The sequence below is a fragment of the Oncorhynchus clarkii genome, chromosome 17 (assembly GCF_045791955.1).
Source record: "Oncorhynchus clarkii lewisi isolate Uvic-CL-2024 chromosome 17, UVic_Ocla_1.0, whole genome shotgun sequence".
NCBI classification, from domain to species: Eukaryota; Metazoa; Chordata; class Actinopteri; order Salmoniformes; family Salmonidae; genus Oncorhynchus; species Oncorhynchus clarkii.
The window spans coordinates 32,762,483-32,785,363 of NC_092163.1; the positions used below are offsets into that span (position 1 = coordinate 32,762,483).

Consider the following 22,881-nt stretch of genomic DNA (forward strand, 5'->3'; position numbering starts at 1 on the left):
TGGCAAGACAGCACTAAACAGACCTGGGACTCTAGCTAGTAGGAGTTGACAAGACAGCACTAAACAGACCTGGGACTCTAGCTAGTAGCAGTTGGCAAGACAGCACTAAACAGACCTGGGACTCTAGCTAGTAGGAGTTGACAAGACAGCACTAAACAGACCTGGGACTCTAGCTAGTAGGAGTTGGCAAGACAGCACTAAACAGACCCGGGACTCTAGCTAGTAGGAGTTGACAAGGCAGCACTAAACAGACCTGGGACTCTAGCTAGTAGGAGTTGACAAGACAGCACTAAACAGACCTGGGACTCTAGCTAGTAGGAGTTGACAAGACAGCACTAAACAGACCTGGGACTCTAGCTAGTAGGAGTTGGCAAGACAGCACTAAACAGACCTGGGACTCTAGCTAGGGTTGGGTTAAGTTTAGGTAAGAAGAATTGTTTAGGAGTTGGAGTGAGGTCAGAAAACAAAATTCATGCCAGCAACCTTGTGTTGCGCCTTCCATTCAACACCAATTTATCACCTAGCAAGTGTATTTAACACGCACTGGGCACTGTAAGCTCTGCCCACTGACCATTGAGCTTTAATTGAACCAATCACATTCATTATGTCCTTGAGACAGAGCTGCCCTCAGGGCAAGATTGAATACGGAAAACTGTCCTTAACCAACCTGGATTGTTGTTTGAGGTTTAGGCTAAATCTCTACCACCTGTTCACATTCTTTTAAACCAACCCTTTGTCCATCTGCTGGTGAATAAGAGAAAAAGCATTTAGCATTTAAATAAACCGATAACCAAACCAAAAACAACATGGAAGCTATCAAAAAACTATGAAGATGAAGATGAAGGCACTTAAAATGCCTTTATTGTGGTCGTAAGTTTAATGAAACAACATACAAAAAATGAATGTAAAAAGAAACAAGAATACAATGGAGCATATTATCTACAATATTGTATGTATACTGCATAACTTTGCTCTTCAATAAAACATATTTGTTCATTGTTCAATATATTTTAAAATGTTATAGATTGGGTTGCCAGGTGGTGGTGTCATACATGACCGATGACATCACAATGGTCTTAAAGCCAATTTGAACAATGGGTTAATGTGGAAATGTATCAGTCTTCATTGGTTATCGACATGGCTTGTTTCTGCTGGTGCAAAAAGGTATGAAATCAGGTCATTTAATCAATTAACAACTACTATAATTCTGGAGTAGTATTTTTCTCTTAAACCTAGTGGGAAGAATAAAAGTAAAATTACATTCTGATTGACGAATATGTAAAAAGTGTACATGAGATGTACATGAAGTTCTGCTATTGCAAATGTCACTCAATGTAACCTATCTATACTGTGTTATTTGAGGTTTAGGATAGATACCTATGATTCTCCATTTAGGCCAACCTCTTCCTACTCTTATGACCCCCCTCTTCCATTGGCTGGGGATCTGGGGGGGAAAGTATTTAGCACTATCACATTTTCTTGTCAACAGAAAAAACGTCAGAAAGCAAATTCAGTTGATGTGGAGCAGAAGACAAGAAAGAAGAAGGAGAGGGGCACTTCATCCCCCTCTCCAATTCCATCTGACCGTTCTGAACGGAATGGCTCCGCTACCTCTGACCCCTCACCCTCTGACCAACTCTCCTCCCTCCATCCACCTCCCTCTCCTGCTAAACAACCCTCTGTACCCCGGTCACCTGCCAAAAACCCTTCCCCAGTGAAATCCTCTCCAGTGGTGTCCCACCCTAGTTCTCCCTCTCCTACCAACCCTCTGGACCGTCATGGAGACACCAGTCAGGAGGGCACAACAGTCAGGTAATCCAAACATAAAGTACAGTGCCATCCTAGAGTCTCTTTGGAGAGTTGGGTTTAGTGCTACCAGACAAGGGCCAGTGTTAATCAACAGTATGAGTGCTGATCTAGGATCAGGTCCTCTCTGTCCATAATAATCTGATTAATTGATCTATGATCTAAAATGCAAAACTGGTCCTAGATCAGACCCCTACTATGAGACACTTGATAAACACAGTCCCAGAAAGTTATTTTCCTGAAACTGTAGTTTTAGCCTCTTCTGTCTACATCTAGTGGATAAAGAGAGTACTAACCTATTGGCCTGGTCTACTTGGTACACTGCATTTATATGGACAGCAGTACATGCATAACTACTCAGCTGTGTTTATAGTACAGTACAGCATTTAATAGAGAGACTGTGTAGAGTGATAATATCTCTGTGTTGGAGGCGTTAGACCTGTTTCTCTCCTTCCTCCAGACCTCTGTCTCTTCAGGAACACTCTAGTCCAATGCCCCAGAGACCAGTCTCAGCCACCAGAAGCATGACTTTTCCCAGGGCCAGCTCAGCCACCAGAAGCATGACTCTTCCCAGGGCCAGCTCAGCCACAAGAAGCATGACTCTTCCCAGGGCCAGCTCAGCCACCAGAAGCATGACTTTTCCCAGGGCCAGCTCAGCCACCAGAAGCATGACTCTTCCCAGGGCCAGCTCAGCCACCAGAAGCATGACTCTTCCCAGGGCCAACTCAGCCACCAGAGGGTCAGAAGAGACACAGGGGGCCAGAGGAGAACGGGGGGAACTGGTCAACATGGAACTTCTTGGGTAAACCACAACACACTGCAAATGCATTGAATATAAGTTCTTTATTGTTTAGAGATCAGTGTCTGATATACTATGGGGATAAGGCTTACTATCTAGCATGTCCTTTTTATTAGATATTTATAAACCCATGAATTATGTCAATCTCGGTCTAAAGGACATCCACTTCTTTGTGTTAAATATAATGTATCCCTTATCCCCTGCCATTATCATCACTTTATAGAGATATGAAGGTTATGATTAATCTCTATGTGTTTACTGATGGCTGCTTCTTCTTCACAGGTTGCCTAACATTGGCAACACTTGCTTCCTTAACGCCACCCTGCAGTGCCTCCTGGTCCTGCCTTCCTTCTCAAAGGAAATCCTGCACCAGGAACAACTCTGGAGCTCCTCCCCCTTCTCCAACCTGCTCAGGTAAGGGAAGGCTCAAAAGCAGACACTCACCACACACACCTATTAATTGTGGTCATAAATTAAAGAAGGGACACTCTTTTCACGCCACTTCTACAGAAAGGGATTGTCGTAGCAGGTTAAGATAGCACTTTCACTAATCCTAACCCTTTTCCTAACCTTAACCACTTCATATTTTGCTGTGTATTGTATTTATGGTTTATTTTCCAGTTTCTTTTTGTTTTTGGAATCTTCATAACCAAGAGGAACAACAATGACACACTGATTATGATGTAGGCATTTTCTAGGCCAATTTGGAAAGTGTAGAATGACTACATGACCCATAATGCTCATTGACTGAACATTCCACCTTACCGTGGGAAATTTGGTCGTTTTTTTTAAATGCTCTGGAATTGAGAGCAGTATCCAAACCAAATATCTTAGGAGAATAAACAACACATTTTTGTTGTTTGGCTTCATTGTCCGTCCTCAAAGGTGAAATTGCATCAAATCGAATGAAACATTTCTAATGATGGGGTGCCACTAGATAAAACATTTACTCACCTGCCTCTTCAGGCGTAAGCCAGTAGGTTGACACCATCCAGTCAGCTGCTAACTTACTCTCTGTCTCCCCTACAGGTGTCTGTCTGATGTGCACCGTTCAGGTCTACCTGACAGTGTGGCAAACCAGGCCTCAAAAGCAGACCTCATGTGGAAGGTCAAGTACTCCTTGTCGGGATACGATTTGAAGTATCTGGGGGACACGCAACAGGTAACTGAGGCACTACTCTCTTGTGTACGAGTGCTCTTCTTGCAATGGTTCATTTTCTCTTTTTAATTTGCTTTTATCTTGGTGTGTTTCTTTCTCTTCCTCATCATAGGACGCACACGAGTTACTTGTCAATATGCTGTGCCAGCTGAAGGAGGAGGGCATGATTCTGAAGACACTCGGGATGAACTATACCTGCCCTGTTTCCCAGCTGGAGTTCCAGCTTGTGTCGGTGCGCACATGTACCAGGTAAGAGATCCCATTGGTTGTAGTGTATGTACTGAGAACATGATCTTTCTATATATATATATATATATATATATATATATACAGTATATATTAATATTACAAAACACATGGCATAACAGAAACATTGTAGAGACCTGAAACAGAAACAGACTTGATTAATTTTTCTTCTCTTTGTCCTGCTTCTGAAGCTGTGGGCGCGAGTCGTCTACCAGAGAGGACTACAACCACCTCTCATTGGACATCAGCCCTGAGCGCACCTTGCTGAACAGCCTAGCACTCACTTTCAAAGTCAGCACTTAGGGCTCAGCCCTGCATGTAGAGACTAACACCCAGGGCAAGCTGCCCACTGCCTCAGAATACGCTATCTTATTATTGTAGTGGTATCATTCATTATGTAATGCTTTTGTTTCTAACCAGAGTGAACAGGTTGAATTCACATGTGAGGGCTGTAAAGGCCTCCACGCCTCAAAGGTGGAGCAGTTCCACACACTGCCTCTGTGAGTTGTCCCTTTATAACCTCTCATAGTACTAGCAGTGTTTAATGTCCTGAGCCTTTAGGAGTAGTTACCTTCCTGAGCAGGTTGTAGGACTTAGAGGTGAGCACCGCCAAACAAATTTCACTCATCTGTTATTTTGTTGACTGGTTTCATTGTCTGTCTGTTCATCTCTCTTCCTCTCTCTTTCTGGGCAGTGTGCTGGTTCTGCATCTGAAGAGGTTTGGAGGACCTGGGGGGTTGGAGAAGCTGGAGGCTCCTCTTTTGTTTCCTTCGGAGCTGAGGCTCTCCACCCTCTGTGGGGACATGGTGCCACACCTGCACAGTGCCAGCCCACAGGCCCTCACCAACCAGGCCCCCAGCATCCAGGGGTCCATCCCCCAGACCCTCGCCAGCCAAGTCTCCAGCCCACCTGGAGCGGCAAAAGACAGCACCCTCTGCTGTTCAGGTAGGTCATGGCACCATAACACTATTCTTGCTCCAACACCACACAAACCACCCACTCCCAAAACGGTCCTGCTGACAGAGAATCTGGAAGCTGCAATTTAAAATGCTTCTCAGACATCTTTAGTGATGTATGGGAGCTGTTTTAGTCCAGAGCAATTCAGACAAGTGACCACGTTTTCACAGCTCTTGATATGTATATTTGATCCCTCAGATTCAAATGAGCAGGAACCAGGGAAAGTGCTGCTGACAGCCTCAGTGGTGAGAAGAGAGAGAGAGATAGAGAGAGTGAAACCAGTGAAAAATAAGTTATGACAGAACACTGAGATAGTTATGAGGAGTACACGGTGTAGTAGACCTGTAGTAGACTAGTACTGTAGTAGACTGTAGACAGTGTGGTGGACTGTAGAGGAAATGAGAATCCTATGATCACATGTGTTTTCTTACAGAAGCAGAAGCCAGTACAGTCAGTGAATGGTTACTACCAGCTGACTGGCGTAGTCTCTCATTTGGGAGGCTCCGCAAACTCCGGTAAGTAAATACCATCAAACACACACATGCAGATGCACAATACATATGACATCAGCTGATTTCCAAATCACTCCCTTCTCCTTGGATCTCAATTTGCATGTTCACGTGTGCCTCTGCCGTATACACAAGCATCCCAAAGCTGAGGGAGTGAAAATTATCGAGGGTGAGGGCCAGGGATCATCAACTAGATTCAGCCTCGGGTCCATTTTTTTTCTTAGCCAGATGGGAAGGGGTGTGGAACAAAATTACTAAAATTTGTAGACTGCAAATATACCGTAGGAAGGCCAAACAGATATAATATTTGACTAATTTCAAACCTTGCTTACATTTGTGTACAACCACATATATCTCTTTATTGTGCGTGGGAATACTTTGAAACAGATTTCCAAAATGAAAATCACTTGTAGCTGATTTGCTGGTGTTTTTACAGTCTTTTAACAATTACGTTTTATTTGGACAGAAAACATAGGGGCCAAATAAAATCACCCTTGGGCCAAATTTGTCCCGCGGGCCGCCATTTGGGGAACCCTGGTGTAGGGGATAATTAGACCCTCCAACAGCCATTTCGGCCAAGCTAGCAAGGCTGCAGGCTTCAGAGTGAAGTGTCATCCCAACAAGCACTGCAATATGTTTAGAGTTTGCTCAATTTAATTCAAAAGAATGGAGAGGCATGCCTAATTATGTGCCACGTGTATCTGTTTATCTCTGATTTCAAAACTTGACACATGTAACAGATAAAATTACCTCCCAAATGAACTGTTTAACTGTTACAAAACACTCTATTACCCACAATAGCCTGACCTTTGACCTCTAGTTTGTCTTCCTTGTCTCACAGGGCACTACATTAGTGACATATTGCATGCCAGTGGAAATTGGTTCTGCTGTAATGACAGCCAGGTGTCAATGTCCAATGTAGCCACTGTGCTGAGGACCAGAGCCCGGAGTGCCTACATGCTCTTCTATATGTTCAGGTACTGCTTACTCTCGCCATCTATATTCTTGTGTTGCTATTTATGTGTACGGTTCCTTTCACCCTACAGGGCAATAGAGCGGGAGGCCCCAGCACACAGGGCCTAACAGGGCCACCAGCATCAGCCCCAGCCTAAACAGGGGCAGCACCTGGACCAGCCTCAAAACCCCCAGCCCAGCCTCAACAAAGGCAGCATCTGGACCATTTTCAACACCCCCAACCCAGCCTCAATATGAGAAGAACCAGGCCCAGCCTCAACATGGGCAGAACAAGACCCAGCCCCAACACCCTCAGACCTGCCTCAACAGGTGCAGCATTCGGCCCAACTTCAATCATGCTGCTCTTCAACACTAGCATGAACATTCTTTCAGTAGCTTATGTCATAAATACCTGCCCTTGATTTGACTACTTCACCTAATGTATAAACGTATAAAGTATACACACTAAATGTAGTACACATGTAGATGTGGTGGATAGAGAGTGTGATTATTTAGAGGGTACAACATCCCTTCTATTTGGTTTGGTTTGAAATCCTCCTGTTGTGAAATACACTGTGGTGTCTAACCTCTTATTCAGCATGGTCACACCGGAAGACCTGCAATATTAATAAAGACAAGCAAATGTAAGAAAATCCCATTTAAGATGATTCTGTTGACCGTTGTAACTCTTTAACTCAGGAAGATTTATCGTCTGGGATTCAGGCCGGTCCTAACAGGAAACGTGACAAAGGGAAGCTGCTGTAATGGAGCCTTCTAACACCCAATCAGGTCTGGAGGAGGAATGTCACATAAAGATTCAGAGATGCTATGAGTATCTTTTGAAGTTACTCTCCAGTTGTATCCATTTGAATAAATACAGACATGAAAATGCTGGGCTACGGATGTGACCTTGGTTCTGTGAGTAGAGTAACGGGTCACCAAACAACCTATGGGAACTCCTTCCCTTTATCGTGATGTGATTGAGATGCTTAATATCAACGATGTTTACAATGACGCCACACCTTTACTGTACCATTGTGACCTGTCACTATTAAAGGCTGTGTGACGTGACATACTGTATTTTCTTATCTCTCACGTACACTCCCTTACGTATTTATTTGTACAGTGAAGCTACAACTTTTCATTTGGCTCTATACGCCAGCGTTTTGGATTGGAGATCAAATGTTTCATATGGGGTGACTGTACAGAATGTCACCTTTAATTTAATGAATGGTAAATAATGTTGAGTGAGAAAGTTACAGAGGATCATACCCCCAAGACATGCTAACCTCTCACCATTACCATTAATAGGGGAGGTTAGCATTTATTATCATACCCCCAAGACATGCTAACCTCTCACCATTACCATTAATAGTGGAGGTTAGCATTTTATATCATACCCACAAGACATGCTAGCCTCTCACCATTACCAATAATAGTGGAGGTTGTCATTTTATATCATACCCCCAAGACATGCTAGCCTCTCACCATTACCAATAATAGTGGAGGTTGTCATTTTATATCATACCCCCAAGACATGCTAACCTCTCACCATTACCAATAATAGTGGAGGTTAGCATTTTATATCATACCCCCAAGACATGCTAACCTCTCACCATTACCAATAATAGTGGAGGTTAGCATTTTATATCATACCCCCAAGACATGCTAACCTCTCACCATTACCAATAATAGTGGAGGTTAGCATTTTATATCATACCCCCAAGACATGCTAACCTCTCACCATTACCAATGATAGTGGAGGTTAGCATTTTATATCATACCCCCAAGACATGCTAACCTCTCACCATTACCAATAATACTGGAGGTTAGCATTTTATATCATACCCCCAAGACATGCTAACCTCTCACCATTACCAATGATAGTGGAGGTTAGCATTTTATATCATACCCCCAAGACATGCTAACCTCTCACCATTACCAATAATAGAGGAGGTTAGCATTTTATATCATACCCCCAAGACATGCTAACCTCTCACCATTACCAATGATAGTGGAGGTTAGCATTTTTTTGGGGGGGGGGTATGATATTTATACCTCTGTAACTTTCTCACTCATCATTATTCACAATTCATTCATGATTATCTTTAATCATAGAATGATATTCTTATTTACAATAAAAATGACTCCAAAGTTACACAATACATTATTTACTATTACATTTCCATTTTAGTAATTTAGCAGACTGACAATTAGAGCATTCATCTTAACATACAATGCCTTCAGAAAGTGGGACCAGGTTGGACTACTGCAGAAATGTTGTTGTGTTACAGACTAAATTTAAAATACAGTAAATATATTTTTATATTTGTACAAAATACCCCATATTTTTAGAAATGTTTGCAAATGTATTGAAAATGAAATATAATATAGATTTTACATAAGTATTCACATCCCTAAGTCAATACTTTGTAGAAGCACATTTGGCAGCGATAACAGCTGTGAGTATTTCCTGGTAAATCTCTAGGAGCTTTCCACACCTGGATTGTGGAACGTGACCATTATTCTTTTCAAAATTCTTTAAGTTTGTCAAATTGGTTTTTGATCATTGCTAGACAACCATTTTCAGGTCTTGCCATAGATTTTCAAGTAGATTTAAGTCAAAACTGTAACTTGGCCACTCAGGAACATTGACTGTCTTCTTGGAAAGCAACTCCAGTGTATATTTGGTCTTCTGTTTTAGATTATTGTCCTGTTGAAAGGTTTATTAATCTCCCAGAGTCTGGTGGAAAGCAGACTGAACCAGGTTTTCCTGTTTTGCTCCACTCAGTTTATTTTTCTTCTGAAAGACTCTCCAGTCCTTAACGATTATAAACATACCTTGACATACTGTATGATAGTGAAACTCTTTATCAGTCAACCACAGTGGATTAGAAACACTGGCCACCACGTGACTCCCACCAGCCTTAGTTAGATAATATAATACATGGTATGACTCCCACCAGCCTAGGTTTGAATATATACTACATGATATGACTCACACCAGTCTTAGTTTGATAATATACTACATGATATGACTCACACCAGTCTTAGTTTGATAATATACTACATGATATGACTCACACCAGCCTAAGTCTGTTAAAATAATACATGATATGACTCCCACCAGCCTTAGTGTGATAATATAATACATGATATGACTCCCACCAGCCTTAGTGTGATAATATACTACATGCTATGACTCCACCAGTCTTAGTTTGATAATTGAATACATTATATGACTCTATATCATATTACATACATACATACCTACATTAACTATTATACAACTCTATAGCTCTACTCTATTCCACAGGAGGAGAGAAAGCATCACACAAATCATTAGATAGAGGGACAGAGTCAAAGGTGGCCCTCTGGTGGACGTAGTACTAACTACAGGTACAACTGTAGTGTTGGTGACAGAGACCTGGGTGGATGTAGTACTAACTACAGGTACAGCTGTAGTGTTGGTGACAGAGACCTGGGTGGATGTAGTACTAACTACAGGTACAGCTGTAGTGTTGGTGACAGAGACCTGGGTGGATGTAGTACTAACTACAGGTACAGCTGTAGTGTTGGTGACAGAGACCTGGGTGGATGTAGTACTAACTACAGGTACAGCTGTAGTGTTGGTGACAGAGACCTGGGTGGATGTAGTACTAACTACAGGTACAACTGTAGTGTTGGTGACAGAGACCTGGGTGGATGTAGTACTAACTACAGGTACAGCTGTAGTGTTGGTGACAGAGACCTGGGTGGATGTAGTACTAACTACAGGTACAGCTGTAGTGTTGGTGACAGAGACCTGGGTGGATGTAGTACTAACTACAGGTACAACTGTAGTGTTGGTGACAGAGACCTGGGCCCGGTTACCCAAAATAATATTAAGGGTAAGGGATTCATCTGAGAACAATAGGATCCTATTGTTGAAACGATGGACTTAGACAAAAAATGCTTTTGAGAAACCAAGGCCTTGGGCTGTAGAGCTCACAACCACCCCCACAGAGTCCTTCGCTAAGCCCAGACACACACCCACGCTGCCTGACCTGTCCACTACCACCAGCTCTACCTACTTTGAACAGCAGGTGAAGCTGTAGTCCAACCTGGTCACATTCTTGGACCTGTGGCCTACTGCCCTAGAAGTGTTGAGGGTCCCATTGCCCTGGTATAGGCTGATGCAGATGATTCTTGTCCCACTGACACAGTCAGTGAGGTTGGCAGAGAGCTGCCAGTTTTAGGAGCTGCATGTTTGTTTTTTTTTGTTTGTTTTTTTTGTGAATTTTTACCCCTTTTTCTCCCCAATTTCGTGGTATCCAATTCTTGTAGTAGCTACTATCTTGTCTCATCGCTACAACTCCCGTACGGGCTGGGGAGAGACGAAGGTTGAATGTCATGCGTCCGATACACAACCCAACCAGCCGCACTGCTTCTTAACACAGCGTGCATCCAACCCGGAAGCCAGCCGCACCAATGTGTCGGAGGCTACACCGTGCACCTGGCAACCTTGGTTAGCGCGCACTGCATCCGGTTTACACAGCCCAACATCACATGCTCACTAGCGCTCAGTGGGTACAGGGAGGCTCGAGGCTCTCCAGAGGGTGGTACGGTCTGCCCAACGCATTTATCGGGGGCACACTGCACAGCATTAGACATCTGGTAAATATGTGTATGTGACCAATACAATTTGATTTGATTTGAGCAGAAACGAGATCATTACGTCATCCAAAAACATGGCAGTCATTGAGTGACTATAAAAAGTACAAAAATCGGCCTCAGCGACAACTATTTGAGATTACAATGACTTCTCTTCTCAAAATCATCTCTCTTCCTCTGTAGCTGGTCTCTCTCTTTAGTTAAGTTGTTGTAACTTGTATGTAGCTGGTCTCTCTCTTTAGTCAGGGTGTTGTAACTGATCTGTAGCTGGTCTCTCTCTTTAGTCAGGGTGTTGTAACTGATCTGTAGCTGGTATCTCTCTTTAGTCAGGGTGTTGTAACTGATCTGTAGCTGGTCTTTATCATTAGTCCGGGTGTTGTAAAGGGTCTGTAGCTGGTCTCTCTCTTCAGTCAGGTTGTCTTAGATTGTCTGTAGTTGGTCTCGTTCCTCAGTAAGGGTGTTGTAACTGTCACATAGCTGACAGATGTGTCATAGTGCCGATCTCACCGTTCCCCCCAGGGCCTCTGCACTGATGTAGATATCCACAATACTTTTCTCCATATCACCTCTGTCAAACCACATTGGTCAAATCTGGCTTGGTATAGATGGCCTCAGACATTTTCAACAATGTTGCGTTAACTATAGGGAAGAATCAAAATGATGAAATGGTAGTTGTGGCTATGCTAATACATAAAAAATAACAAGTTTACTTACTTGTTTGCATGTGTGAGTGTAAGAGATCGTTACAGTGGTTATTGTTAAACCATTTTCTGCAGAACAATATAAATCATTCCATGTCTCTACATGGTCATCTTGTCCAGAGTATATCTCAACACTGTCCTCCTGTCCAGGGAACGGGACTTGCTATTTGTGATGATGGACAGGACACTATCATACCAGGAAGATATAGATCATAGAGGGGAAGTGGAGAACAAAGACTAGCTGGTAACATATATTACATATCATATGTAACAGCCCCAAGATAATTCAGGGAGTTTCCAGAACTCCTCCTTCCTTTCACCTTTCTGCTGATTTGGACCCTCTGTTTACTCCCAAATATACATCAACATGTTCAGGAGGTCCAGGACTACAAACATGGGTCATTATAATGACCAGACAATAGATTTTTCACCACAAGATTACATCAAGTGGATATTGAGGGTGGGTATGCTTAACCAGTGAGGATCAACCTGATTGGTTGAGGAGTTTTTGAGTGACAGCTGGTTGAACCACTGGAAATATCCACTTCCCTTCCCTCTTTTGGGACCCATATAAGGTAACAACAGTCAAATATGAGCATTTGATATTGTGCTTATATGTAACTTGACAACAAAGACTGACTGTCAAATATGATTAAGTAACATCCTTTGATATCTCTACTACACTCATTGGTTGGTGATACAGTCCCCTCCTTCCTATACAGTGTATGTAATGGTGGTTTGGTACTGTTGAGAATGTCATCACCAGGCCTGAATTGGAGCATGTAAATATCTGTAGAATATATTTTAATTGAATATTATGTAAATGCACAAAGTCAAATGTACTGAATTAATGTTGAATGAAGCTACAAGAAGCAAATTAAGACTTTTATTAAAATGATACCACAAAGAAATACAACAATAGGTGTGTGTGTGTGTGTGTGCGTTAGTGTACGTGCATGCATGTGTTCGAGCGCATGTCTGAATGAGGGTGTGTGATGGTGTGTGTGTGAGAGAGAGAGACAGACAGAGAGAATGAGAGAGAATGAAGGAGGAAGTTGTTTGCACTCTAGGCTACTGTATGTGTTACAGTATGTTGTCATGGTGATGTTAAAGCACTTTCTCACAAATCCAGTTGAGTTTGATGCCACATGACAAGTCATTCCACGCCTCCAGATGACTCTGATTGTTACGTATGTGAACACAGTCCTCCTCACCATATTCTGGTTTGCCATCACCATTATCAGGCTGATGTGGAGACCAGTACCTACGGGGTTAAAAACAGTCAGATATCATGGTTAATACCAGTACCTACAGGGTTAACAACAGTCAGATATCATGGTTAATACCAGTACCTACAGGGTTAAAAACAGTCAGATAGCATGGTTAATACCAGTACCTACAGGGTTAAAAATAGTCAGATATCATGGTTAATACCAGTACCTACAGGGTTAACAACAGTCAGATATCATAGAAAATACCAGTACCTACAGGGTTAAAAACAGTCAGATATCATGGTAAATACCAGGACCTACAGGGTTAACAACAGTCAGATATCATGGTTATTACCAGTATCTACAGGGTTAATAACAGTCAGATATCCCGGTAAATACCAGTACCTACAGGGTTAAAAACAGTCAGATATCATGGTTAATACCAGTACCTACAGGGTTAACAACAGTCAGACATCATGGTTAATACCAGGACCTACAGGGTTAACAACAGTCAGACATCATGGTTGATACCAGTACCTACAGGGTTAAAAACAGTCAGATATCATGGTTAATACCAGTAGCTACAGGGTTAAAAACAGTCAGATATCATGGTTAATACCAGTACCTACAGGGTTAACAAAAGTCAGATATCATGGTTAATACCAGAACCTACAGGGTTAACAACAGTGAGATATCATGGTTAATACCAGTACCTACAGGGTTAACAACAGTCAGATATCATGGTTAATACCAGTACCTACAGGGTTAAAAACAGTCAGATATCATGGTTAATACCAGTACCTACAGGGTTAAAAACATTCAGATATCATGGTTAATACCAGTACCTACAGGGTTAACAACAGTCAGATATCATGGTTAATACCAGTACCTACAGGGTTAACAACAGTGAGATATCATGGTTAATACCAGTACCTACAGGGTTAACAACAGTCAGATATCATGGTTAATACCAGTACCTACAGGGTTAACAGCAGTCAGATATCATGGTTAATACCAGTACCTACAGGGTTAAAAGCAGTCAGATATCATGGTTAATACCAGTACCTACAGGGTTAATAACAGTCAGATATCATGGTTAATACCAGTACCTACAGGGTTAATAACAGTCAGATATCATGGTTAATACCAGTACCTACAGGGTTAACAACAGTCAGATATCATGGTTAATACCAGTACCTACAGGGTTAAAAACAGTCAGATAGCATGGTTAATACCAGTACCTACAGGGTTAACAACAGTCAGATATCACAGTTAAAACATCACAATCCTAAATAATGTACAGAAATGTTTCAGCTTAAATTCAACTTTGTTGACTGCTGCCATCAATGACAATAATCTGTATAAATAAAGGCTGAATAAACTGAAAATTTGAGCCTTATTGTCAGAGTAGTTATCATCTCTAACTCTGTGGTCAGTGTTGGTCTATCAGTTAAGTATGGAGAACCTAGAGTATGAACAACACAGAGAATCAGTCCTACTCCTTACACTGTGGTCAGTGTTATTAGAGCAGTAGTGTATTACCTTGGGGTGGTCAGTGTTATTAGAGCAGTAGTGTATTACCTTGGGTTGGTCAGTGTTATTAGAGCAGTAATATATTACCTTGGGGTGGTCAGTGTTATTAGAGCAGTAATATATTACCTTGGGTTGGTCAGTGTTATTAGAGCAGTAATATATTACCTTGGGTTGGTCAGTGTTATTATAACAGTAGTATATTACCTTGGGGTTGGTCAGTGTTATTAGAGCAGTACTATATTACCTTGGGGTGGTCAGTGTTATTAGAGCAGTAGTATATTACCTTGGGGTGGTCAGTGTTATTATAACAGTAGTATATTACCTTGGGTTGGTCAGTGTTATTAGAGCAGTAGTTTTTACCTTGGGGTGGTCAGTGTTATTATAACAGTAGTGTATTACCTTGGGTTGGTCAGTGTTATTAGAGCAGTAGTGTATTACCTTGGGTTGGTCAGTGTTATTAGAGCAGTAGTGTATTACCTTGGGTTGGTCAGTGTTATTAGAGCAGTAGTATATTACCTTGGGGTGGTCAGTGGGGTGCCGTCCACCCATATCAAGTTCCCCTCAGTAACAGAGTCAGTCAGACCAATCCAGACTCCCTTGTTGAGGTTGAAGAGAAACTCCTGTTGTTGAAAAAGATAAATAAATATTCTCTCTCTCTCTCTCTCTCTCTCTCTCTCTCTCTCTCTCTCTCTCTCTCTCTCTCTCTCTCGCTCTCTCGCTCTCTCTCTCACCTGTTCCTTATCACTGTTTATGATCACCAGGTCTGCTCCTCTCTCCAGACAGTCCTCCTCTCTGCTCTCCTTCCAGGTTTTAGTATCATCAGACAGGAAGTACCAACTGGAATCAAAATTCTGCCAGCCTTTGGGACAGGTTTGTTCTACAAGATGAAAACATGAATTTATTTCAATTTACCACACAGGATACTTAAGTAAAAAAATTCAGCACACAATAAAGTGTGTGGGATTAATGAAAATGTACTATTGTATGTTTACTCACCGAGATTGGTAAACCTCCCACTAAGAAAATCTCTCTCAGTCTGTAGCTGGTCTCTCTCTTTAATCAGAAGGCTATAACTGGCCTGTAGTTGGTCTCTCTCTTTAGTCAGGTTGTTGTAACTGGTCTGTAGCTGGTCTCCCTCTTTAGTCAGGTTGTTGTAACTGGACTGTAGCTGGTCTTTCTCTTCAGTCAGATTGCTGTAACTGGCCAGCAGCTGGTTTCTCTCTGTTGAGTTGTGATGATCAATGACTCCATCTGTAAAAGGGAAAAGTTTATCAAACATGTAACTAAAACACCATTGATGATTAAGTATAATTAAGTAGGCTCCTTAATTCTCAGTGACAACATACTAAACTTACAGTAGACAGACAGGCCTATGATCGCAGCCAGTAGGAGAACACACAGCAGCCCCAGACACACTGCAGCAACTCCAGAGGGTCTCTTCCACCACTGAACATGTACTGAATCACAAATGATTAAAGATCTTTGGTAATGTGTTTTACTGTATCATCCAGGATTGAGACAAATAAAGCTAGAGTTCTACAGGGTTATCACACCTGTATTTGTTTGTGTGCTTATGTGTGTGTGTGTGTCCGTGCAATCTTACCTGAAGCAACAACTCCATCTCTTGTACTGGGCTTGAAGGCATTTACATTGGCATATAATTGGCCATCAATGTCTGTGTTCTTCATTGTATCAGGCTCATCGTCTTCAAATCCATCTGAGATTTCATAAACTTCCTCGGACATCTTAACACACTGGTGGTCCAATACAGTACCTTCTACTTATCTCAGCTCCAAAATACGTCTGTATCTATGTGTTCTCTCTGGACTGTCCAGCATCTGTGTGACTTATTATAATGATACATGTTTTAAACAGTTAACCACAGTGAAGAGGAAACTGTCAAATCAACACCACACTGGTCATCACATGACTTGCACAAGCCAATCTAAACATGTATGTTTCCCACAGCGCTCATCAGTATTAAACATGTGTTTCAACTGAAGTGATAATATAATACATGATATGACTCCCACCAGCCTTAGTGTGGTAATATAATACATGATATGACTCCCACCAGCCTTGGTGTGATAATATAATACATGATATGACTCCCACCAGCCTTAGTGTGATAATATAATACATGATATGACTCCCACCAGCCTTAGTGTGATAATATAATACATGATATGACTCCCACCAGCCTTAGTGTGATAATATAATACATGATATGACTCCCACCAGCCTTAGTTTGATAATATAATACATGATATGACTCCCACCAGTCTTAGTGTGATAATATAATACATGATATGACTCCCACCAGACTTAGTTATAATATAATACATGATATGACTCCCACCAGTCTTAGTGTGATGATATAATATATGATATGACTCCCACCAGTCTTAGTGTGATAATATAATACATGATATGACTCCCACCATCCTTAGTTATAATATAAAACATGATATGACTCCCACCAGTCTTAGTTTGATAATATAATACATGATATGACTCCCACCAGTCTTAGTTTGATAATATAATACATGATATGACTCCCACCAGCCTTAGTGTGATAATATAATACATGATATGACTCCCACCAGCCTTAGTTTGATAATATAATACATGATATGACTCCCACCATCCTTAGTTATAATATAATACATGATATGACTCCCACCATCCTTAGTTATAATATAATACATGATATGACTCCCACCAGCCTTAGTGTGATAATATAATACATGATATGACTCCCACCAGCCTTAGTGTGATAATATAATACATGATATGACTCCCACCAGTCTTAGTGTGATAATATAATACATGATATGACTCCCACCAGCCTTAGTGTGATAATATAATACATGATATGACTCCCACCATCCTTAGTTATAATATAATACATGATATGACTCCCACCAGCCTTAGTGTGATAATATACTACATGATATGACTCCCACCAGCCTTAGTTTGATAATATAATACATGATATGACTCCCACCAGACTTAGTTATAATATAATACATGATATGACTCCCACCAGACTTAGTGTGATAATATAATACATGATATGACTCCCACCAGCCTTAGTGTGATAATATAATACATGATATGACTCCCACCAGCCTTAGTTTGATAATATAATACATGATATGACTCCCACCAGCCTTAGTTATAATATAATACATGATATGACTCCCACCAGCCTTAGTTTGATAATATAATACATGATATGACTCCCACCAGCCTTAGTGTGATAATATAATACATGATATGACTCCCACCAGTCTTAGTGTTATAATATAATACATGATATGACTCCCACCAGCCTTAGTGTGATAATATAATACATGATATGACTCCCACCAGCCTTAGTGTGATAATATAATACATGATATGACTCCCACCATCCTTAGTTATAATATAAAACATGATATGACTCCCACCAGTCTTAGTTTGATAATATAATACATGATATGACTCCACCAGTCTTATTTATAATATAATACATGATATGACTCCCACCAGTCTTAGTTTGATAATATAATACATGATATGACTCCCACCAGCCTTAGTGTGATAATATAATACATGATATGACTCCCATCAGCCTTAGTGTGATAATATAATACATGATATGACTCCCACCAGCCTTAGTGTGATAAGATAATACATGATATGACTCCCACCAGCCTTAGTTTGATAATATAATACATGATATGACTCCCACCAGTCTTAGTGTGATAATATAATACATGATATGACTCCCACCAGCCTTAGTTTGATAATATAATACATGATATGACTCCCACCAGCCTTAGTTATAATATAATACATGATATGACTCCCACCAGCCTTAGTTATAATATAATACATGATATGACTCCCACCAGCCTTAGTGTGATAATAAAATACATGATATGACTCCCACCAGCCTTAGTTTGATCATATAATACATTAAATGACTCTATATCATGCTATATGATGTATTTGTGAATTCACAGGGTCACAATTTTGTATCTGCTAAAATAAATTTGTATCCTGTTAATTGACATATACACTACATATATCCTGACTGAGTTTACAGCACCCCCAGCCTTCAAATGGAGAGCACATTATGGCTCTCACTCCGTGACTGGTGGTGTGGGGGGAAGTTATCCCTAGACGCTGATCTTAGGTCGGTTTTGAATTTCCACCACACATGGTTATGGTTAGGATTGGGGGAGAGAAACCTGATCCTAGATCTGAACCTAGGGGAAACTTCCCTCTGTGGTGTGACCGGCAACCATTGGCCATCTACAGTAGGGGTCTTTTTTTATCTATGCTGACTGTGAATAGTTTCTCAGAATGAAAAAGCAGAAGTTCTGACAACATCTCCATTGTTCCAGTTTGACAGATTTAGTAGAACAGAAAGAAGAATAAAAACCCTTCACATGTATTATGACAAAAAGTTCATATTTCCACCCTGTCTTTCAGTACAACATAACATATACATACATACTGGTTATATCTAATGACACAACTCTCTCTGCACTGATTCCACTGTTCCACATGACATCGACCTAGATTAACTATTATACAACTCTACAGCTCTACTCTATTCCACAGGAGGAGAGAAAACATCACACAATCCTTTCCTCTGTCGGCATCTTAATCAGAAGATTTAAAGGGGGACTTTAAATATGTTTGTGTGTGTGTGCGTGTCTCTGTGTGTGTAGGTGCTTGTGTGTTTGTCCTCTCAGTACTTTTCTGATCTCTGTCAGTGACGAACTGCAGGCGAAACTGTTCTAAGTATTCAATCACATTCAATCAGGAAGCTGGTCGACCTGCTAGGACAGTTCTGCAGAATCTCTCCTTTCCACAATGTGTTCATGTTAGTTTGTAAGACAAACCGCTCAGACCACACAGACATTTTTGTAAGAAGAGCAATTTTGGGGCTGTCTCATGTTCTGACAAACACCGCTATAGTACGACCACCTTCCACCACAGATGAGGAATGGCGATATGATGAGGAATGGCGGATACTTAATGAAAGAATACAGACACACGATAAGGTGTGAGGGATTAATGTTAATAAGTTACTGTAGGTTTACTCACTGAGATTGGTAGACCTCCCACTAAGAAAATCTCTCTCAGTCTGTAGCTGGTCTCTATCTTTAGTCAGGTTGTTGTAACTGGACTGTAGCTGGTCTCTCTCTTTAGTCAGGTTGTTGTAACTGGTCTGTAACTGGTCTCTCTCTTCAGTCAGGTTGTTGTAACTGGTCTGTATCTTGTCTCTCTCTTCAGTCAGGTTGTTGTAACTGGTCTGTAATTGGTCTCTCTCTTCAGTCAGGTTGTTGTAACTGGTCTGTATCTTGTCTCTCTCTTCAGTTAGGTTGTTGTAACTGGTCTTTATCTTGTCTCTCTCTTCATATCTGTCAGGAACGGATATAACCCTGACCATCGAGGCCGAGACTGCTGGAGCCACAGACTTGAACAACACATTCCTGCGTCTCTCCGTTGTAAGCAAGGTAAGGGTCTTGTTTCAAAACTCTAAAATGGCCTCCTTTTCTCATATCCTCTCACCCTGATATGAAAGGAATTGGTTGTTTAAGCTACCAGTTCTTATCAGCTACATCAGTTGTCTGACTAAGCTCTCTCTCTCTCTCTCTCTCTCTATCTTTCCCCTCTCTGTGTTCCCCCCTTCTCCGTCCCTCCCTCCCTCCCTACAGGAGACAGGTTTAACCACTCCCCAGAACGGGCTACCAGGCGTCTCCTCCAAGTTACCAGGGTTCTGGTCTAGAAGCACGATTACGATTGCTAATACAGTTTTGTTTCGGTACTGCAGTATAAGGGACGCTTGGCCCAGAAAGACCATTTCCATACACGGCCACATAGAGAAGTCAGATTTGAAAATGTGTAATAAGTCACTTTAGTCATCACCCTGACGGGTTGCATCACTGCATGGAATGGCAAATGCTCGGCCTCCGACCGCAAGGCACTACAGAGGGTAGTGCGAAAGGCCCAGTACATTACCGGGGCCAAGCTTCCTGCCATCCAGTACCAACAACGACGAGACGGCCTACAGGGAGGAGGTGAGGGCCCTCGGAGTGTGGTGTCAGGAAAATATCCTCACACTCAATGTCCACAAAACAAAGGAGATGATTGTGGACTTCAGGAAACAGCAGAGGGAGCAGCCCCCTATCCACATCGACGGGACAGTAATGGAGAGGGTGGAAAGTTTAAAGTTCCTCGGCTTACACATCATGGACAAACTGAAATGGTCCACCCACACAGACAGTGTGGTGAAGCTGTACCTGTAGTTAGTATTACATCCACCCAGGTCTCTGTCACCAACTCTACAGCTGTACCTGTAGTTAGTACTACATCCACCCAGGTCTCTGTCACCAACACTACAGCTGTACCTGTAGTTGGTACTACATCCACCCAGGTCTCTGTCACCAACACTACAGCTTTACCTGTAGTTAGTACTACATCCACCCAGGTATCTGTCACCAAAACTACAGCTGTACCTGTAGTTAGTACTACATCCACCCAGGTCTCTGTCACCAACTCTACAGCTGTACCTGTAGTTAGTACTACATCAACCCAGGTCTCTGTCACCAACACTACAGCTGTACCTGTAGTTAGTACTACATCAACCCAGGTCTCTGTCACCAACACTACAGCTGTACCTGTAGTTAGTACTAAGTCCACCTAGTTCTCTGTCACCAAGATGTAACCAGTATGTATATGTTATGTTGTACTAAAAGACAGGGTGTATATATAAACTTTTTGTCATAATACATGTGAAGGGTTTTAATTCTTCTTTCTATTCTATTAAATCTGCCAAACTGAAACTACGGAGATATTGTCAGAACTTCTGCTTTTTCATTCTGAGTAACTCTTCACAGTCAGCATAGATAAAAAAAGACCCCTACTGTAGATGGCCAATGGTTGCCGGTCACACCACGGAAGGAAGATTCCCCTAGGTTCAGATCTAGGATCAGGTTTATCTCACCCAATCCTAACCATAACCATTTGTGGTGGAAATGCAAAACTGACCTAAGATCAGCGTCAAGGGGCAACTACCCCCCACACCACCAGTCACAGAGTGAGATCCATAATCTGCTCTCCATTTGAAGGCTGGGGGTGCTGTAAACTCAGTCAGGATATATGTAGTGTATATGTCAATTAACAGGATACAAATTTATTTTAACACATCCCAAATTGTGACCCTGTGAATTCACACATACATCATATATGGAGTCACACATACATCATATATATCATATTATATTATAAAACCAAGACTGGTGGGAGTCATATCATGTATTATATTATAAAACTAAGAGGGGCGGCAGGGTAGCCTAGTGGTTAGAGCGTTGGACTAGTAATCGAAAGGTCCCCGAGCTGACAAGGTACAAATCTGCCGTTCTGCCCCTGAACAGGCAGTTAAACAACTGTTCCTAGGCCGTCATTGAAAAAAAAAATTTGTTCTTAACTGACTTAACTGAAAATAATGTATTGTATTATCAAACTAAGGCTGGTGGGAGTCATATCATGTAGTATATTATCACACTAAGACTGGTGGGAGTCATATCATGTATTATATTATCACACTAAGGCTGATGGGAGTCATATCATGTATTATATTATCACACTAAGGCTGGTGGGAGTCATATCATGTATTATATTATCAAACTAAGACTGGTGGGAGTCATATCATGTATTATATTATCACACTAAGGCTGGTGGGAGTCATATCATGTATTATATTATCACACTAAGGCTGGTGGGAGTCATATCATGTATTATATTATCACACTAAGACTGGTGGGAGTCATATCATGTATTATATTATCACACTAAGGCTGATGGGAGTCATATCATGTATTATATTATCACACTAAGGCTGGTGGGAGTCATACCATGTATTATATTATCAAACTAAGACTGGTGGGAGTCATATAATGTATTATATTATCAAGGCTGGTGGGAGTCATATCATGTATTATATTATCAAGGCTGGTGGGAGTCATATCATGTATTATATTATCACACTAAGACTGGTGGGAGTCATATCATGTATTATATTATCACACTAAGGCTGGTGGGAGTCATATAATGTATTATATTATCACACTAAGACTGGTGGGAGTCATATCATGTATTATATTATCACACTAAGGCTGGTGGGAGTCATATAATGTATTATATTATCACACTAAGGCTGGTGGGAGTCATATCATGTAGTATATTATCACACTAAGGCTGGTGGAGTCATATCATGTAATATATTATCACACTAAGACTGGTGGGAGTCATGTCATGTATTATATTATCACACTAAGGCTGGTGGGAGTCA

The 22,881-nt window shown here is 41.3% G+C and overlaps 1 protein-coding gene across 1 annotated transcript; it reads right to left on the reverse strand.

The window, feature by feature from the left end:
• Positions 1-12,891: 12,891 nt before the first annotated feature.
• Positions 12,892-16,273, reverse strand: LOC139369390 (CD209 antigen-like protein C). The gene is made up of 7 exons (XM_071108668.1): positions 16,132-16,273; positions 15,884-15,985; positions 15,733-15,779; positions 15,525-15,648; positions 15,260-15,387; positions 15,045-15,148; positions 12,892-13,048 (listed from the first exon to the last, which is right to left on the reverse strand). The coding sequence occupies exons 1-7, from the start codon at positions 16,271-16,273 to the stop codon at positions 12,892-12,894; spliced, it is 804 nt and encodes a 267-aa protein (XP_070964769.1).
• Positions 16,274-22,881: the final 6,608 nt, after the last annotated feature.

Bases quoted from the DNA above. Each gene is read 5' to 3' on its own strand.
- LOC139369390 (XM_071108668.1), bottom strand. From the start codon at position 16,273: ATGTCCGAGGAAGTTTATGAAATCTCAGATGGATTTGAAGACGATGAG. The intron at 15,780-15,883 runs GTAAGTTTAGTA...TCCCTTTTACAG, and splicing joins CATAGGCCTGTCTGTCTACT to ATGGAGTCATTGATCATCAC. The intron at 13,049-15,044 runs GTAATATACTAC...TTAACCCCGTAG, and splicing joins ACCCCACTGACCACCCCAAG to GTACTGGTCTCCACATCAGC.